We start from the raw sequence: 16,804 nt of genomic DNA on the forward strand, positions 1-16,804 counted from the left end.
CTGGAAGCCAGGACTCCTGACTTCTGGGAGAGGAGTGGGGTCTGGTGGGTCAGGGAGTGGGGCTGGGCCCAGACTGCTGGGTTCTCTCCCTGGCTCTGGGAGGGGAGTGGGGGCTGGTGGGTTAGAGCAGAGGGGCTGGGGGCCAGGACTCCTGGGTTCTCTCCTCGGCTCTGGAGGGGAGTGGGAGCTGGGAGCCAGGACACCTGGGTTCTCTCCCTGGCTCTGGGAGGGGAATGGGGCTGGTGGGTTAGAGCAGGGGGGCTGGGCGCCAGGACTCCTGGGTTCTCTCCCAGCTCTGGGAGGGGAGTGGGGCTGGTGGTTGGAGCAGTGGGGGCTGGGAGCCAGGACACCTGGGTTCTCTCCCTGGCTCTGGGAGGGGAGCGGGTGGGGCTCTGGGATTAGCAGGTTTGCCAAGTGCTGCAGCTGCAGGGCGGGGCTGTTATTGCAGCCGTGCTGCCTGCGTTTTTTGGCAGCGTTTCCCTGTTGCCGGTGGAGCCGGCGAGGTTCAGGACGGCGTCGCAGGGCTGGGGCTGCTGCGGCCCGATGAGTCGTGGTGAGATATGGCCCTGCAGCGCCGCCCTTGAGGAGGGGCAGGTTAGGCACAGGCCCAGTGCCTGGAAATGCCCCAAGGAGCTGCCCTCTCGGTGGGGCCACAGAGGTGAAATCTGGGTGGGTGTCAGCCCCCTGCCGTGTGCTGAGGGGCTGGGAGGGAGTGGCCCGGCTCAGCAGCCGTGAAATGGTTAATCTGGCATTCCTCTGCCCCCCTCCCCCCATGCCTGCAGGGTGCCCAGCCCAGCCTGGAGCAGTCGGGTCCTTGAGACTTGAGACAGGCTGAGCTAGTCGGAGCTCAGCGAAGGTCCTTGCTGCGCTATCTCCTCGCTGGCTGCTTGCCGGTGGGAAGTGGGTGAAGGGGCAGCCCTGGGCCGAGGGCACCTTGTTGCAGCTGGTTGGGCTGCGGCATGTGCCCCCTCCCTGTGTGCTGTGCCAGCCCCTGGCACTGGGGCAGGGGAAGAGTCAGTAGGGGCTGCCCTCCCTGCCTGCTCACCGACCCTCTCTTCTCTTCCAGCTCGGCGGCTGTGCGTGATGGTGGCAGGGCCTGAGGCGCGTGCCAGAGGCACTGGGGGCCGGTGACTGGTGCCGGCACAGCCCCTGCATGGCCCGTGACAGGTAGAGCCGAGTGCGAGGCCAGCACGGCTGCATGGCCGGCCTGGGCAGAGCCGGTGGGCGCAGGAGTCTGTAGTGTGGCGGGCCGGCAGCGTTGCCATGGCGTTCACGGTGGCGGATTACACCGTCTTCGTGCTGCTGCTGGTGTTCTCCTCCGCCATCGGGCTGTTCTACGCGCTGAGCGGTGGCCGGCAGCGCACGGTGCAGGAGTTCCTGCTGGCCAACCGCAGCATGAGCTTCCTGCCCGTGGCCCTGTCCTTGCTGGCCACCTTCCAGTCGGCCGTGGCCATCCTGGGTGTGCCAGCCGAAATCTACCGCTTCGGCACCGAGTACTGGTTCCTGGGCTGCTGCTACTTCCTGGGCCTCCTCATCCCGGCGCACGTCTTCATCCCTGTCTTCTACCGCCTCCACCTCACCAGCACCTACGAGGTGATCACCTGGCGGGCAGGACAGAGCGATGGACAGGACGGTGGGGCAGCGGGTGGGCTGGGCGGGATGATGGGCGGTGGGGGGGCAGGGTGATGGGCGGTGTGGGCGGAGTGATGGAGCAGGTGGGGAGCAGGGCGATGGGCTGGTGAGGGGGCACGTGGGGGGTAGAGCGATGCGTTTGGTGAGGGACAGCGTGATGGAGCAGGTGGGGGCAGGGCAATGGGCCAGTGATACGCACCACCAGCCAATTCTTGGGCTGACTCGTGGGCTATAAAGTGCTGGAGCAGGATCGGATGTCATGGGCGCAGAAAGGGACAGAAGCGAGCCCCATACGCAAAGCCTGTCTGCCCCTCCACTCACCTGCCTGCCTCTCCTTTCTGCCCCGGCAGTACCTGGAGCTGCGCTTTAACAAGGCTGTGCGTGTGTGTGGCACCGTGACCTTCATCTTCCAGATGGTGAGTGCGCCTGTCTGACCCCCGGCTCCGGCTCCCCCCGGGCCCCTGGCACAGGTGGGGTGGCTGGGCTCTGCTGGGAGGTGAGGGGGCCGATATGGGCAGGCTGCACTACAGACCCCAGCGCGCAGTAGGGTCAGAGATCTCCCATCCCAGGTGCACGGCTTGCTGGGAGCTGCAGCCTGTCACTCCGGCTCTTCCAGACGCCTGTGACCTGTCTCCCTGCTCCGCACCGCGGGGCCTGCCAGGGCTGAGTGCGCACGCAGGGAGCCCCCGGGACGGGATGGGACAGGACGGCAGGCGCTTGGGGCTGGAGCTCAGTGTTTCGGCCAGGGCCCCAGCGGCCTTGGGCTCAGGTCGGTTCCTGTTGGGGTGGAAGGGACAGCGGCCCCTCGGGGTCCCTGGGTGCAGGCAGCATGAGAGCAAGTGTTTCACCCTCAGAGAACCTGCCCTGGGCCGTGGTCCCTCCTGGGGCCTCCAGAACAAACCCCCAGCACAGGGAGCCTCTGTTGGCCAGGGCCAGGCTGGCAGGGGGCTGCACATGGGGCATGAGGGGCCTCTCTGAAGGTGGGGCAGGAGGGGGCCTACCACACATCACCCTGCCCCACGCCTGGCTCTGAGGAGTGCTGCTAATCCTCCCACTTCCTGGGTGTTGAATTCCTCCCACCCTCCATCAGCCTGGTCCCGCTGGGCCCTGCGTTGGCCTGTGGGGGGCCCTGCGTTGGCCTATGGGGGGTTCTGCGATCCCACTGGGCCCTGCGCTGGCCTATGGGGCTGGCTGCCTCTGTTTTGTATCTCTCTGGCTGGCTCAGGCCACCTGGGCACCGTAACTGCTGCTGCTTCTCTCCCCTGCAGGTGATTTACATGGGGGTCGTTCTCTACGCACCCGCGCTGGCTCTCAATGCAGGTAACACAGGGAGGGTGGGGCCCTGAGCCCAGGGGCGGGAAGGATAAACAGAGAGGGGAGCAGGATAGATGTACCAAAGGCAGTGGCTGAGGGATATTGGGAGGTTTTCACCCAAGGTCCCCGTAGCCTGTGGAACTCACTGCCACTGGGTGTCACTGAGCTCAAGATTGTAGCGAGATTTGCAGCAGGATCGGCCGTTTCTCTGGCTCTCGGAATATCCAATGCTAGGCTGGTGAGTCTGACGCCGTCTGGCAGGGAGATGAAACCTGCGCTGGCGTTACTGCTGCTCAGGAGCCTGGCCAGGAGCTCTGGGAGCACACCACCTCCCCACCCCCAGCAGGGGCAAGGTGTGGCCGGGCCATGTGGCTCACGCTCCTCTCTCTGTGAGGAGAGGCCTGTTCCCAGGCTGGCGAGGGCTGTTCCCTCTCCTGCGTGCCTGGTGTGAGCGGGGGCAGCAGGCTGGAGTGCTGGCTGCCTGGCCCCCACCCTTTCCTGATGGCTGGTGTTTTCTTTGCAGTGACTCAGTTTGACCTCTGGGGGGCGGTGCTGACCATGGGCCTGGTCTGCACTCTGTACACCACCCTGGTAAGCGCCGGCACCAGCCCATGCGGGGTGGGGGGCCTGGGGCTGCTCTGGGAACCATCTGAGATGTGGGGCAGGGGCGGGGAGTGAGACCAGAGCAGACACGCGTTCCCCATGGCCCAGGGTCTGTCGGTGCCCAGCCGGGCCCGGGGCAGGAGGCACCAGCAGGCAGGAGAGAGACCCCCTAGGGTCCCAGCTAGGCAGCTCCCTGTGTGCCCGGGGCAGGGCTGCTTCCAAACACCCCAGCAATGGGGCTTCCCAGCCCTGCCCCGCTCTCCCTGCCGGGGGGCAGCCCCCAGCCCTGCCCCCCTCTCCCTGCCGGGGAGCAGCCTCCTGCCCTGCCCCCAGCTCCCTGCCCTGCCCCCTCTCCCTGCCGGGGAGCAGCCCTCAGCCCTGCCCCCATCTCCCTGCCCTGCCCCCCTCTCCCTGCTGGGGAGCAGCCCCTAGCCCTGCCCCCAGCTGGACCCGTCTCCCTGCTTTGGAGTGTCTCCAGAGAGTCACCCTGACCCCCTCCTTCTCACTTTCCCCCCTGCCCTCTGATGACACCCCGTTGCTGCCCCTAACCTGGTGTTGATGCCCTGCCCCTCTGTGTTGAGGGTTCTCCACCCCCCAGTGTGCTGGGGGCTCACCCCTGTCCCCCGCCTCCGGAGCTCTGGGACTGGCCTCTGCTGGGAGGGGCTGATGCAGGGTGGCCCCTGTGCTCCTGCCCTGTGCTCAGGGCTCTGCTGTGGGCCCGTTCCTTCCGCAGGGCGGGCTGAAGGCCGTCATATGGACTGACGTCTTCCAGACGCTGGTGATGTTCGCAGGGCAGCTGGCCGTCATCGTGGTGGGCACCATCAAGGTGGGCAGCATGGGGCGGGTCTGGCAGCTGGCGGCTGATCAGGGGAAGATCTCTGGAATTGAGTAAGTGGAACTGTGGAGACCCCGCGGGCCCCCCGGCTCTCACACCATGTAACGTCTGCCTGGTGTCCCAGCCTGTGCCCGCTCAGCCCTGGTTAAGGGGGTGGTGGGGAGAACCCAGCCCACTCCCGTGGGACCTGCCTGTACTGCGGGTCAGGGAAGGCCCGAAGGGCGCTAGACAAGCCACGGCCAGACGCAGACCCTGCTTTGGGCAGGAGAAAGCTGCCCTGCCCTGCCCTGCCCTGCCCTAGCGGCAGTTGCACCATGCACCCAGCCCCGAGTGCTCTGTGGGGGCTGGGACCCCTCACTCCCAGCCCCAGAAGCTCAGATTCCAGCCCTTGCCCATCTGTGTCTTGATGCAGCCTCAACCCCGACCCCTTTGAGCGTCACACCTTCTGGACCCTGGCCATCGGGGGCGTCTTCATGATGCTGTCACTGTACGGCGTGAACCAGGCCCAGGTGCAGCGCTACCTGAGCTCCCGCACCGAGCGGGAGGCTGTGCTGTGAGTATGGGGGTGGGGGAAGCTGTGGTGCGCAGCCGGGCAGGCGGCTTGGCCAGCCCCCTCGGGCCCTGGGCAGCTCACTGCTGTGTCGCAATGGGACAGCTGGGAGGTGCTCTGCACGGGCTCCCCAGCTCCAGCGGGACGGGGACCCCACAGCCAAGGCCTTCAGAGCTGCCTCCGGCCCCTACAGCCTCCTGTGCCTGTCTGGGCCGTGCCCGGGGAGCGCTGGGCCCGGCTCCCTGCTGGCGAGGGGCTCTGGAGAACCAGTCCCAGGGGCTCCTGTCTGCACGCGCCCCTGTAACACCCCCCTCATCCCTCGCAGCTCCTGCTACGCCGTGTTCCCCTGCCAGCAGGTGGTGCTCTGCCTCAGCTGCCTCACGGGCCTTGTCATGTTTGCCTATTACCAGGAGCATCCGCTCACGGCAGCCCAGAGCCAGGCCTCCTCGGACCAGGTGAGTGCCGGGCTGGGCCCGGGATCGACCTCCTTACCTTAAAGCCAGGGGATTCCCATCTGCGAGAGCTCTGGGCAGCTTTCTTCCTCGCTCGGAGATGGCCCCTCAGTCTTGCTCCCATTGGGGCCCCATGAGCTCACTTGTAGAAGAGGAACCTTCCCTGATGCCTGCCTGAGTCAGCAGAGAGCCTGCAACGCTGGCTCCGGGCAGGGGAACGGCACCACGCAGCCCCGGGGCGTTGACTCTGAAACCCAACGATGGCGGCTCTGAGTGATGGTGACTCTGCTAGTGACAGTGCTGTTGCTTGTTTTCACATGCTGTCCCTTCCTCTGGGTGCCCGGCCCCTTGCCCCCCTCGGCGACCCGGTGCCCTGACCTCCCCTCTCGCCCCCCTCGGTGAACCAGTGCCCTGATCTCCCCTCTCCTCCCCTGGCTAGCCGGTCCCTGACCAGCTTCCTGCCTTTGCAGGAGGTTAAGTCCGTTAATGGCTATTAGCCAGGATTGGTAAGGAATGGTGTCCCTAGCCTCTGTTTGTCGGAGAGTGGAAATGGATGGCAGGAGAGAGATCACTTGATCATTACCTGTTAGGTTAAGTCCCTCTGGGGCACCTGGCATTGGCCACTGTCGGTAGACAGGATACTGGGCTGGATGGACCTTTGGTCTGACCCGGGACGGCCGTTCTTACGTTCTGCAGCTGGTTCTGTACTTCGTCATGGACGTCCTGAAGGACCTGCCCGGCCTGCCCGGCCTCTTCGTTGCCTGCCTCTTCAGCGGCTCCCTGAGGTGAGTGCCCCGTACCCAGGCAGTGCCCAGCGCCCGGGTGCTGAGAGTCCCCTGTGTCCGGGCTGGGTGTGACGGGAGCAGGCCTCTCCCAGCCGATCCCAGTTCCTCTCTCTGCCTTGCAGCACAATTTCCTCGGCCTTCAACTCCCTGGCCACGGTGACCATGGAGGACCTGATCCATCCCTACTTCCCCGGCCTGCGGGAGTCCCGTGCCACGCTGCTCTCCAAGCTGCTGGGTGAGTCGTGCTCCTGCAGGCCACGCAGCTCCCTGCTGGGGTTCTGAGCCGCACTCCTGGGGAACGGGGCGTCCTCCCAGCCCCAGACAGCTGCGTGGTCCCAGTGGCCATGCGAAGAAAGACCCTGAGCCAGCCCTGGGCAGGCAGGTCTGTGGGAGCTCGTCCCCATCTGGATCTGGTGCCCCAGCCCCAGCTCTGCCAGTGCCCTCTAGTCCCAACCCACACCCCCCCTGCTAGCCCGGCCCTGCCCCCCTCTGAGCTCTGCCAGTGCCCCTCTCTCCCGACCCGCAGCCCCTGCTGCCCCGGGCTCCTGGCTGTGTCCTGCCCAGGGGCAGGTGGTTGTATTGAGTGATGCTGCAGCTTCTAACCCCCCTTCTCCTCCCCCTCCCCAGCTCTCAGTTATGGCCTGCTCTGCCTGGGGATGGCCTACCTCTCCTCCATGATGGGCCCCATGCTGCAGGTAGGACATGCCCTGCCCCAGGGCTCTCAGCCCAGGGAGTTGCTGGGCCGGGGGGAAGCTGGCGTTCTGGCTGCTTGCCAAAGGACTTTGTGCTCAGATTCATAAACTCCTGGGCTTCAAAGCCAGAAGGGCCCATCCTGATCCTCCAGTCTGACCTGCGTACTGCAGCCCCCAGAACACCCCCACCCCTGCAATAGGCCCCGAGCCTCTGTTGTCCTCAGATCAAGGCTTCACATGATAGACTCCACCATTCACACAAGTTCAAACCAGCAAGTGATCCAGGCCCCAGGCTTCAGAGGGAGGCGAACCCCACCCCCCCCAGGTCTTTGCCAACCTGACCCGGGGAAAATTCCTTCCCCGCCCTAAATCCGGGGATCAGTTAGACCCCAGGCATGTGGATGAGATCCACCAGCCAGACAGCTGGGAAAGAATTCTCTGCAGTGTCCCATCACTGGCCGTGGGGAGATTTGCTGCTAGCGGTCGCAGATCAGCTCCATGCCATCGTAGGCAGCCCCATCACACCATCCCCTCCGTAAACTGATCACGCTCAGGCTGGAAGCCAGTTCGGGGTTTTGTCCCCACTGCTCCCCTTGGGCAGCTGCTCCAGAGCTTCACTCCTCTGGTGGTGAGAAACCTTCATCTAATTTCAAGTCTAAACGTGCTGATGGCCAGTTTGTAGCCACGTGTTCCTGTGTCCACATGGGAGCTTAGCTTCAATAACTCCTCTCCCAGCCTGGTGTTTATCCCTGGGGTGGATTTAGAGGGAGCGATTCGATCTTCCCTCGGCCTGCATCTGGTCAGGCTAAACAAGCCGAGCTCGTTGAGTCTCCTCGCGTAAGGCAAGTTCTCCGTTCCTCCGATCAGCCTCGTCGCCCTTCTCTGCACCTCTTCCAGTCTGAATTCATCTTTCCTACCCACGGCAGAGCAGCTCTGCTCACGTTGTCCAGCCGAGGGCTCACCAGTGCCTGGTATAACGGTACTAACATGTCCCGTCTCTCTGGGAAATCCCTCGCCTGACGCAACCTAGGACTGCGTTAGCCTTTATCACGGCCGCATCACACTGGCGGCTCATAGTCACCCTGTGATGGACCCAGACACCCAGGTCTCTCCTCCTCCATTCATTCCAACAGAGATGTCCCCAGCTCACCATGCCTTGTGTAACGGTACCAGCACTTCCCTCTGAACACCTGGCGGGTGCCCTAAGGGGCTTGTTCCTAGTACATGTCCCCCCCCAGCCTGAGGCAGGCAGCCCCGCTGCCCTCTGTCTCGGGGGGCTGTGCCCTGGCTGCAGGGGTGATGCGCTCTCTGCCCACAGGCTGCCATCAGCATCTTCGGCATGGTGGGTGGCCCGCTGCTGGGACTCTTCTGCCTGGGGATGTTCTTCCCGTGTGCCAACCCCACCGTGAGTGTCACTCCTGCCTGGGCTCCTCCCTAGGGTCTCCGGGCTCCTGCCCTGGGCTGGGCCTGCGTCTGGCTGCTGAGCTGGGGCGGGGTTCGCTGCAGGCCTGGTACTGACCAGGCCCCAGTCGCTGTGAATCTCTGGACTCCACTGCAGCCAATGCAGTGCGGGGGAAACTGAGGCTGTGCCCATCAGGGAGATGGATTCAACTGGGGCATGGCCGCTCCACCAGCTGGGCTGAGGTCTCGGTGCCTCCCCAGTGGCGTGGAGCAATCCCTCGGGGTCAGGGAGGGCCCTGGAGCTGCACGGGCTGCTGCTGACTGCTTTCCCTGTGTGCAGGGTGCAATTGCCGGGCTGGCAGCTGGGCTGGCAATGGCCTTCTGGATCGGCATTGGGAGCCTGGTGTCCAACCTACGGGCGGCCCCCTCGGCCCTGCCGCTGTCCAACATCACCGACTTTCCCCAGGCCAGCAGCCTGAACACGGCCATCGCCACCACCCTGCTTACCTCGACCCCGGCCCCAAAGCGGTGAGTGAGGGGAGCTGTGCTGCAGGGCGGGGGTCTGACCCCAGCCCTTCCCTGGGGAGGGTGCTGGGGACAGGGCTCCATTGGGGCAGGGTGCTGGGCCCTGGCTGGAGGCTCCTGGGAGACCAAAGGAGCATCCCCCGAAGGGGTGAAGGTGCGTTAACATCCTACCAGGCTGCAGATGCAGGCGCACGGGGTCCTGGGCCCGCCAAGGAGCAGAGATGTTCAGCGGTGGCTGGAACCCAGCACCTGTGCGGGTGCCAGGTCCCCAGCTGCTCCCTAACCTGGCTGTTTCCCCCACAGCCTCTCGGGGCTCCAGAAATTCTACAACCTGTCGTATATGTGGTACAGTGCCCACAACTCCACCACCGTCATCCTGGTGGGCCTGCTGGTCAGCCTGCTCACAGGTACGTGCAGGGGGGCTCCTGGCTGTGCGTGAGGTGGGGAGGAGGGATGAGAGGCTCTCATGGATCCAGAAGATCTGGCTACACCCCAGTTTTATGCAGGCCCTGGTGTGCCACAAGGGGAGGGCTCCTGCCTTGGCCCGTCGCCCTGCCCAGTGAGTCCCGCTGAGCCAGACGCCTGGGAGAGACTCAGCCACTCTGCAGGGACCCCTGCGCCCGCCAGTGCCTGCAGCGACACTGGGCAGCCTCTCCCTGGAGCCGGTCTCCGGCCCCTGGGCTTGGCCCAGAGAAGTTGGGGTTAAGTCCCTGCTGGTCGACACCAGGGCCACTGGAGCCAGCCTGCTCCAGAAACCAGATCCCTGTCTGCCGGAGCTTCCCACTGTCTGTGGGTCTGTCCTGGGCTCCCATTGTCTGCCTGGTTGCGGCTCTTGCTGGTCCTAGCCTTCGGCAGTGCCGCGCTCCCGCCTGTCTCCTACCCGAGAGCAGCCCCACGGGCCGGGCTCAGGGCTGCCAGTGGGTCGCGGCCAGGCCCATAGGTCAGGGACAGGACAGAAAATCCCACTCTCGGCTGTGTGGGGGCGGGAGGGAGGGACTAGGGAGGTAGGGGAATGAAGGGCTCGTGGCTGCGGGCAGGAGCTCAGGTTTGGGGCCCCCAAGCTCCCTGTTAGGCTGGGGGCTGGATGCCTCTGGCAGCACAGCCTGGGCCAGGCCCATGAGCAGAGGCTACGGCCCAGCATGCAGCACTGCCCCTCAGGGCGTCTGTCCTGAAGCCAGCGGCTGCCGGCTCCTGGGGCCAGGCACAGTTGCCCCGGGGAGGACAAGGAAGGAGAGAATAGACCCAACCCTGCCTCCCCTGGCACTGGGGATCTCTGCGCCCCTGGCCTGAGGAAGTGCAGGCTGACGTGGGGACAGTCTGAGGGGTGCAGGGGGCCATGTAACCCCCTGTGCTCTGTCCCTCACCCTGGCAGGCCCCACCAAGGGAGCGACCATCAACCCTCGCACCATCTACCCCGTGCTGCCCCGGCTGCTCTGCTGCCTGCCCCAGAAGTACCGGGAACGGCTGAGCTGTGGGGTGGTCTGCTCCGCAGAGGTGAGTGGCTGGGAGCTCTGTGAGTGCGGCGCGGCAGGGCAGGGCAGGCCGTGATCCCAGTTACTGGCCCTGCCCGGCGATGCGCCCCCACGTTATTCCATACGGTTCCTGCCCAAGCCCCTGTCATCGCCAGACACTGAGCCCCTGTCGCAGGGCCGCTTGTGGGGGGGTGCGCCAGCAGGGGGCTGTGTGGCGGCTCTGTCACAGGAGTCCAGTCGGCAGCGCAGGCCTGGAGCTGGGCACGGCCGAGGGTCTCGGCTGGTCCTTGCTTCATCCAGACTAGGCCCCATGGCAGCTCCGTCTCCCACCCAGGCAAGCCTTGCCCTGTTGGGGGCCTGAGGACAGAGCTGTCAACCTCCGGCCCCACTCTGGAGCTTTCGGCTCTGAGATCTGCTGGGCCCGGGCCCCAGAGGGAAGGGCTGAGACCTTGAACCTGACCTGATGCCTGTGGGCAGGTGAGTTGTGCTGGCAGGAGCCCATGTGTCTGGGGAGAGGTGCTGCAGCAGGCTGAGCTAGCTGGACTCCCATGGCCAGGGCTCCCTGCCCAGGTGGGATGTGCTGGCAGGTGTCCATGTGTCTGGGGAGAGGTGTTGCAGCAGGCTGAGCTAGCTGGACTCCCCCGCACCCCCCCCATGGCCAGGGCGCCCTGCCCAGGTGGGATGTGCTGGCAGGAGCCCATGTGTCTGGGGAGAGGTGCTGCAGCAGGCTGAGCTAGCTGGACTCCCCCCCCATGGCCAGGGCGCCCTGCCCAGGTGGGATGTGCTGGCAGGAGCCCATGTGTCTGGGGAGAGGTGCTGCAGCAGGCTGAGCTAGCTGGACTCCCCACCGTGCCCAGGGCGCCCTGCCCAGGTAGGATGTGCTGGCAGGAGCCCATGTGTCTGGGAGAGGTGCTGCAGCAGGCTGAGCTAGCCCCCCCCCCCCCCCATGGCCAGGGCGCCCTGCCCAGGTGGGATGTGCTGGCAGGAGCCCATGTGTCTGGGGAGAGGTGTGCCCAGGGCGCTCTGCCCAGGTGTGTTGGTTGCCATGAGGCGGATGGGGGCTGAAGCCCGTATAACTGGGGCGGGGTCTCCTAGCCGTGGAGGGGGCAGGTCACAGCACTGGGGGCTGTCACCACTCACCCTGTGGCCTGTAGCTCCCAGCCTGCCGGTCACACCCCGAGTGTGTGCGCCCCACACAGCCCTGGGCCAGCTGCTTGTTCCCCAGCACCCTGGCTGCAGCCGCATTCGCTTCCACGGGCCAGGAGCCCTGTCCCTGCCTGCCTGCCCCCGGCTCTGGGCACCATACAGCCCCTGGGAGAACCCCTTCAGTGTGACAGGCCCCCCGTCGGTCGCTGGGGCTAGGCCCTCTGCCCCACCCCCTCCTGGCACCGCACGCCTGGTCTGCCATGGGCCCCCTCAGGGAGCCCACTCACTCTGGGCCCCCGGGCCCCTGATCTCCAGCCTGCAGTGACTCAGCAGCCATACAGGAGGTTTATTGAACATCTGGACCTAGCCCAGGCAGTTCTCAGGGCCCATGGGGCCTCGGGCTGGGCTGAGGACAAGCAGCAGCCCCTCCCTCCAGCCAACCATCTAATATCCCCTCCCCCACCAGCCCCATATCTGTCCTGCATCCTTCGTGCCAGGTAAACAGGCTGCCTGCACCCTTGCTCTTCCGGCCTCTGTTCTCCCTCCCCCGGCTGGAATCAGCTGGGCAGGTCCCCGGGCCCCTCTCTCCACAGCCTGTTGTCCTCCTGCTGGCCAGAATCACCTGGCTCCCAAGCTGCTCTGGGTCACCAGTCACTGGGTCTCCAGGCTGTGTCTGGGGTCCTGGCTGCTAGGCAAGGCCACACCTGGTCCTCTGCAACCCTCCCCTCCACCCCCTCACTACACATGCAGCACTCAAGGAAACTGAGGCACGCACAGTGTTCATGCAAAACACTAAGAAATGTCCCACTTCATCCCAGGCCCTGACACACTCCCAGTCCTGAGTGTCCCTGAAACCACGTGCCCTGCAGTGCCCAGCCCTCCCCTGCACACTCAGAGCAATAATATGGCTCCTTGCTCCTTTAGGGAGACCAAAGCAGATAACATCTCGTTACCCTAACTGGGGCGAATCCACCCTGCCCTTCACACGCTGCCCGGAGCTGGGTTATTGTACACAGACAAATGAGTCACACAGCACCCATCAGGGTATGTAAGGAAGGGAGCTCCCAGCCCCATACACTTTCCGGTGACCTGGGCTTTGTTCAAGGTGGATTTCTCCTTCCCAGCCATGGGGCTGATTTCTTTTGGTGAAAGCTCTTTGCCTATGCAGGTTTCTCACCTACATTCAGTGTGCAGAGACCTCCCCCTCCCCCACAACTTTCTCGGCTTGTCAGAGCCCTTCTCCCTTGTGCCTGCCCTGTGAGCTTCCCATCCCCTGTTGGAAATGGGGCTTCCAGGTTGTGACTCTGCCACGCTTAACGGCTGTAGGAGATGGGGACAGTGGTGACGTTCCCTGCTGGCGGGGAAGGACCTGTTTCTCCTTTGCTAGGACTCTCTGAAGCGCAATGTCCCATAGTTCCTGATGGAGTGTCACTGCCGTGCAGACATTTGGTGGTGCTGTTAATCACCAGTGTGTGTCAGGCCTTCACTAAACACCTCACTCCCTACACAGTTATAACCCAGAAATGTTGGACACAATCCGATGAGCCAGTTGCTTAGCAGGTGAGGTTCACACCCCCTGTCTTTATAGCCCAGATAAAGTTTCTCTTCCCTACTGGAAACTTTCTCCTGTCTCACTTGGTAGCATGGGGCTTCGTTTGCCTGGCACATAAATGGACCTGCATTGTCTTGGCTTGACTCTAGGCTGGGCATAGAAGCAAAGACGCCCTCCTTTGTCTAGGGCAGACCTGTTTACCAACTCCCCTGACTTGCCTGGTTTAAACACCCATAAGTGGAATTCCAGTGTGTATCCTTAACTCTTACTACACACTGCATGGACATCATGCAAGAACATGAATGTCCAGCGAGGCATTAGTTTCCCAGTGCCATATGACATGACACCTGGTAGATACAGGTCAGAGCCACAGTGAGCTGGGGTGCATGGAGCTGGTCTCCTCAGCTGATCTGGGGGAGCCCCTGAATGCCGGCACTGGGATCGCTTAGGGCCCCAGTGTTACTGCAAGGACGGTGCCAGGCTCCGAGCTAGCTGGAGATGGTCAGCGGCGTCATGGACAGGGCCAGGGTCCAAGCCAGCTGGAGGTGGGCGGTGGCGCTGCCAGGATGGGGACGGGGACAGGCTCCGAGCCAGCTGGAGATGGGCGGCGGCGCTGCCAGGATGGGGATGGGCTCTGAGCCGGACGGAGGTGATCGGTGGCGGTGGCACTGCTGGGACGGGGCTGGGCTCCAAGCCGGCTGGAGGTGGGCGGCGGCGGCGCTGCCGGGACGGGGACAGGCTCCGAGCTGGATGGAGGTGATCGGTGGTGGTGCTGTTGGGTGCTGCTGTGTGAGAGCTCAGCGAGGAATCCATCCATCTCCCAGGCCGGGGACTGACCTGACCCTCGCCCATGGAGATGGCCCTGGGGCCAGATAGCCTCAGCCTGGCTCAAGGGCGTTGGAGCCAGCTGTTCTCCAGGCCTGGGGCCATCTCGATGGTCGTAGGGGCTGGAACGTGGTGAAGGGCAGCCGGGGAGGTGGCGCTGGAGCCCCGGCATCTGACCGGCTCACCTAGCAGCTGCAGGTGGCTTTGGGAAGGGTCCAAGGGAGACCTGGTCCTTGTGGTGCACAGCCAGGGAAGGGTTGGGGGGAGAGGCCGTTCCCAGTGCTGCTCATTGGGTGCGTTCCTCCAGCAAGGACTCAGCCCACTTCAGCGCATTCCCTTGGAGCCGTCCACCTCTCTCAGGCCAGCCAGGCATGCCCTGGGTAGCAGGTCGAGAGTTGGCAAGGGGACGCAGGGCAAGAATGGGTGTCTGGCCTCTGTCCGCTGACAGGCGGGAGCCAGCCATCAGCATCGCTAGTGGGGGCTCCATCCCAGGGCCTGGCCCGAATGCAGCTTGGGCCGGGCCCGGGACGTTGGCTCCATGTAGCCAGCCGGGGCTTGCTGCTCTCTGAGCTGGCTCAGGCCGGGGAGCTTTAAGCGCTGGGCTAGAGCTGGCCCTGCAGGGTCGGCAGGGGGCTGGAGGTTGGGAGGAGGAAGGGAGGCGTTGGCTGTTCCAGGCAGGAGTGGCCCCAGGACTCTCTCCAGCACTTGTCGCAAGTTCAAACCTCGAGCAGGGCCCGTCCTGAATGCTGGGAACACAGGCAGCTGGTGGCCAACAGGTAGAGGGAGCAGGTCCATGGTGCCAGCCCCATGGCCCATTTCCTGCCCCCTGAGCCTGCTGGTGCACTGCCCCTGGTCCAGCTAGGAGCCAGCACCTGCCAGTGGGGAAAGACCCTAGTCCCCCTCTGACCCATGTCTTTCCCTACGCAGGACGGGGGCTGCGAGGAGCCAGTGCCCCATGCCCCGGAGAAGACCAGCAATGGGATGCTGAATGGCCCCATCGTGGGCCTGGCCCGTGCGGAGGAGGCAGAGGGCGAGGGCTTTGCCAGGACGGAGGGCACTCACACCTACATCCTGCAGGAGACGTCGCTCTGAGCAGGGCCCAGGCGGCAGAGCAGGAGCTAGTGTCCAGCCACTGGGAGTGGAACGCAAAGGCCCTGCTGGGAGCACCGGCCTCGCCCTGGGAACGGCCCTGCTGAGCGTGCACAGCACGAAGGGGCTGATCCCCTCCTGGGGTGGGTTCCTTCCCCCCCCCCCCCGGCGCTCCCTGCCCCTGGCTCAGGGCTCCACGCACACTCAGGCCGCAAAGCACCAAATGACCCATGGGTGGCTGGTGCCCACCCTGCGCTACTGGAGCCCGGCTCATGGAGTCAGGCCCCAGCCTGGGGCTGGTGTAGTCCTGCCTTGCTGGCCACTTGCCCACATGCCCTGGGGGGCACAGGGGTTAACTGCTGTGATGTGCCAAGCCCGGGGGCGGGGAGAGACCCCACTGGTTCATAGGCCCGGAGCTGGGCCGTGCAGTGATGTACCGGGCAATGCTGTGAGGGGCCCAGCCGGCCTCCCGTTGTGTGGGACCAGGTGCCTGGGGCCAGGCCCTCATTTCTATGTCCACTAATCCCTGCAGTCAGTCCATCCATCCATCCTTGCGCAGGCCTCCCCTGCCCATGGGGGGTGGAGGGGGTGTCTGCAGGACCCCTGGACCCCCCGCATTTCCTGAGGTCTGGGCTGTCTGCCCCTGGAGCCAAGGGCTCTGTCCCTCAGCCTCCCACTGGCCTGCTCTGTGCTCCAACGCTGAGATGGGCCCTGCTCTAAGTCTTTGGTGCCTCCTAACAGACTCTGCCCTGGCCCTACCCGGCGGAGGCCACATGCCTTTCCCTGCCATCGGGCCCCAGCCCCTGGGCTCAGGTTGGCTCATGACGGGGGGGCGAGGCTGGGAGCCAGCCCCATGGGGAACTGGCAGGAGGCTGAGTGGGCCCAGCCCAGGGCAGCATCCTCCTGCTCTGGCTGTGGGGTGCTGGGAATCTGCACTGCAGCACTCGAGCCCCGTTTGCACCATGCCAGGTGCTACCCCAAGCTGCACGGCATGCTGGGAGCTGTAGTTTGCTCAGGCCCGGGCTCCAGCTGCAGGTGGAGATGATGGACCAGCTGCATTCCTGGGGGCCGTGGAGACTGCGGCTCTGCCCTTGGCACCTGGGCCGTTAGCTGGGCTCAGAGCCCTTGCTGTGCCCTGGCGCCTGGTGCTGCACCACTTTAGACTCCCCTTCGCCCTGGCGCAGAGCCCAGCCTGTGCCCTCCATGTTACCATGGGGGTCAGTGACTGTGCTGTGGAGTAGATTGGTGGTGACGCATGCAGCCACGTGGCGGGGCCAGCATGGGTGCCCCAGGCATGGCTCTCCCAGCAGGGGGGCTCGGGCTGGGGCACGCTGGCTGCTCCTGCGGGAGCTAGTGGGGGTACATAGGGCCACAGCTACAATTTGCAGTGATGCCCCCTGCTGACAGCCCTCCCATAGCCAATGTCCCATGCTTGCAGCCTCCTGCCCCCAGCTCACAGTGCCCCACAGCCAGTCCCCCTGTTCTCAGACCCTCCACCCCATCCCTGACCCCTGCTTGCAGCTCCCCACAGCCAGTGCCGCCACTCACAGCCCCCCATCCCTGCCGCCTGGGGCCGTTCCCTGATTCTGTTCAATGAATTGTTCTAATTGTTCGTTAATTGTCTCTTGCCCCCAGCACCTGGGGCCATTGTCTCAGTAAAGTGATTCTCTGTGATTATGCTGCCATGTCGCGTCTGGGCCCTGTTCTGTGGAGCTCCGTCCCCACCCGGCTGCAGGGAAAGGGACCCCTTCCCCCAGCCCAAGACCCATTGGGGCTGTGTTGGCAGGGGCAGGATGGGGCAGTTCTGGCTCCCAGCATGGGAGCTCAGGCCTGGGGCACTCCCGAGCCACGGCCATCTGCCAGGATTGCCCACACCAGCCTGCGGGCCAGGAAGGCAGCTGCAGCCACTAGTGGGTGTTCCTGGCATGGGA

General features: G+C 64.8%; 1 protein-coding gene across 4 annotated transcripts; it reads left to right on the plus strand.

The window, feature by feature from the left end:
* The first annotated feature begins 413 nt into the window (after positions 1-413).
* On the plus strand, positions 414-16,550 carry SLC5A6 (solute carrier family 5 member 6). Of its 4 annotated transcripts, XM_075063512.1 has the most exons (16): positions 414-553; positions 1,067-1,593; positions 1,983-2,048; positions 2,901-2,952; positions 3,470-3,537; positions 4,283-4,437; positions 4,797-4,937; positions 5,260-5,389; positions 6,083-6,171; positions 6,294-6,406; positions 6,799-6,866; positions 8,182-8,268; positions 8,605-8,792; positions 9,093-9,196; positions 10,162-10,283; positions 14,712-14,968. In XM_075063512.1, exons 2-16 carry the CDS (start codon positions 1,264-1,266, stop codon positions 14,874-14,876), a joined length of 1,878 nt encoding a protein of 625 aa, XP_074919613.1. In that variant the 5' UTR covers positions 414-553; positions 1,067-1,263; the 3' UTR covers positions 14,877-14,968. The 4 variants fall into 4 exon arrangements, with proteins under 4 accessions (XP_074919613.1, XP_032636013.1, XP_032636014.1 ...); XM_032780123.2 differs by lacking the exons at positions 414-553; positions 14,712-14,968 and adding an exon at positions 12,332-12,387 and having other exon boundaries at positions 745-1,593; XM_032780121.2 differs by lacking the exon at positions 414-553 and having other exon boundaries at positions 746-1,593.
* The last annotated feature ends 254 nt before the right edge of the window (positions 16,551-16,804 follow it).

Source organism: Chelonoidis abingdonii, chromosome 3 (genome assembly GCF_003597395.2).
Source record: "Chelonoidis abingdonii isolate Lonesome George chromosome 3, CheloAbing_2.0, whole genome shotgun sequence".
Classification (NCBI taxonomy): Eukaryota; Metazoa; Chordata; order Testudines; family Testudinidae; genus Chelonoidis; species Chelonoidis abingdonii.

Excerpts from the sequence above, each read along its gene's own strand:
- SLC5A6 (XM_075063512.1), top strand. The coding sequence starts at position 1,264 with ATGGCGTTCACGGTGGCGGATTACACCGTCTTCGTGCTGCTGCTGGTG. Across the intron at positions 2,049-2,900 it reads TGACCTTCATCTTCCAGATG|GTGATTTACATGGGGGTCGT; the intron begins GTGAGTGCGCCT and ends TCTCCCCTGCAG. Across the intron at positions 6,172-6,293 it reads CTCTTCAGCGGCTCCCTGAG|CACAATTTCCTCGGCCTTCA; the intron begins GTGAGTGCCCCG and ends TCTGCCTTGCAG.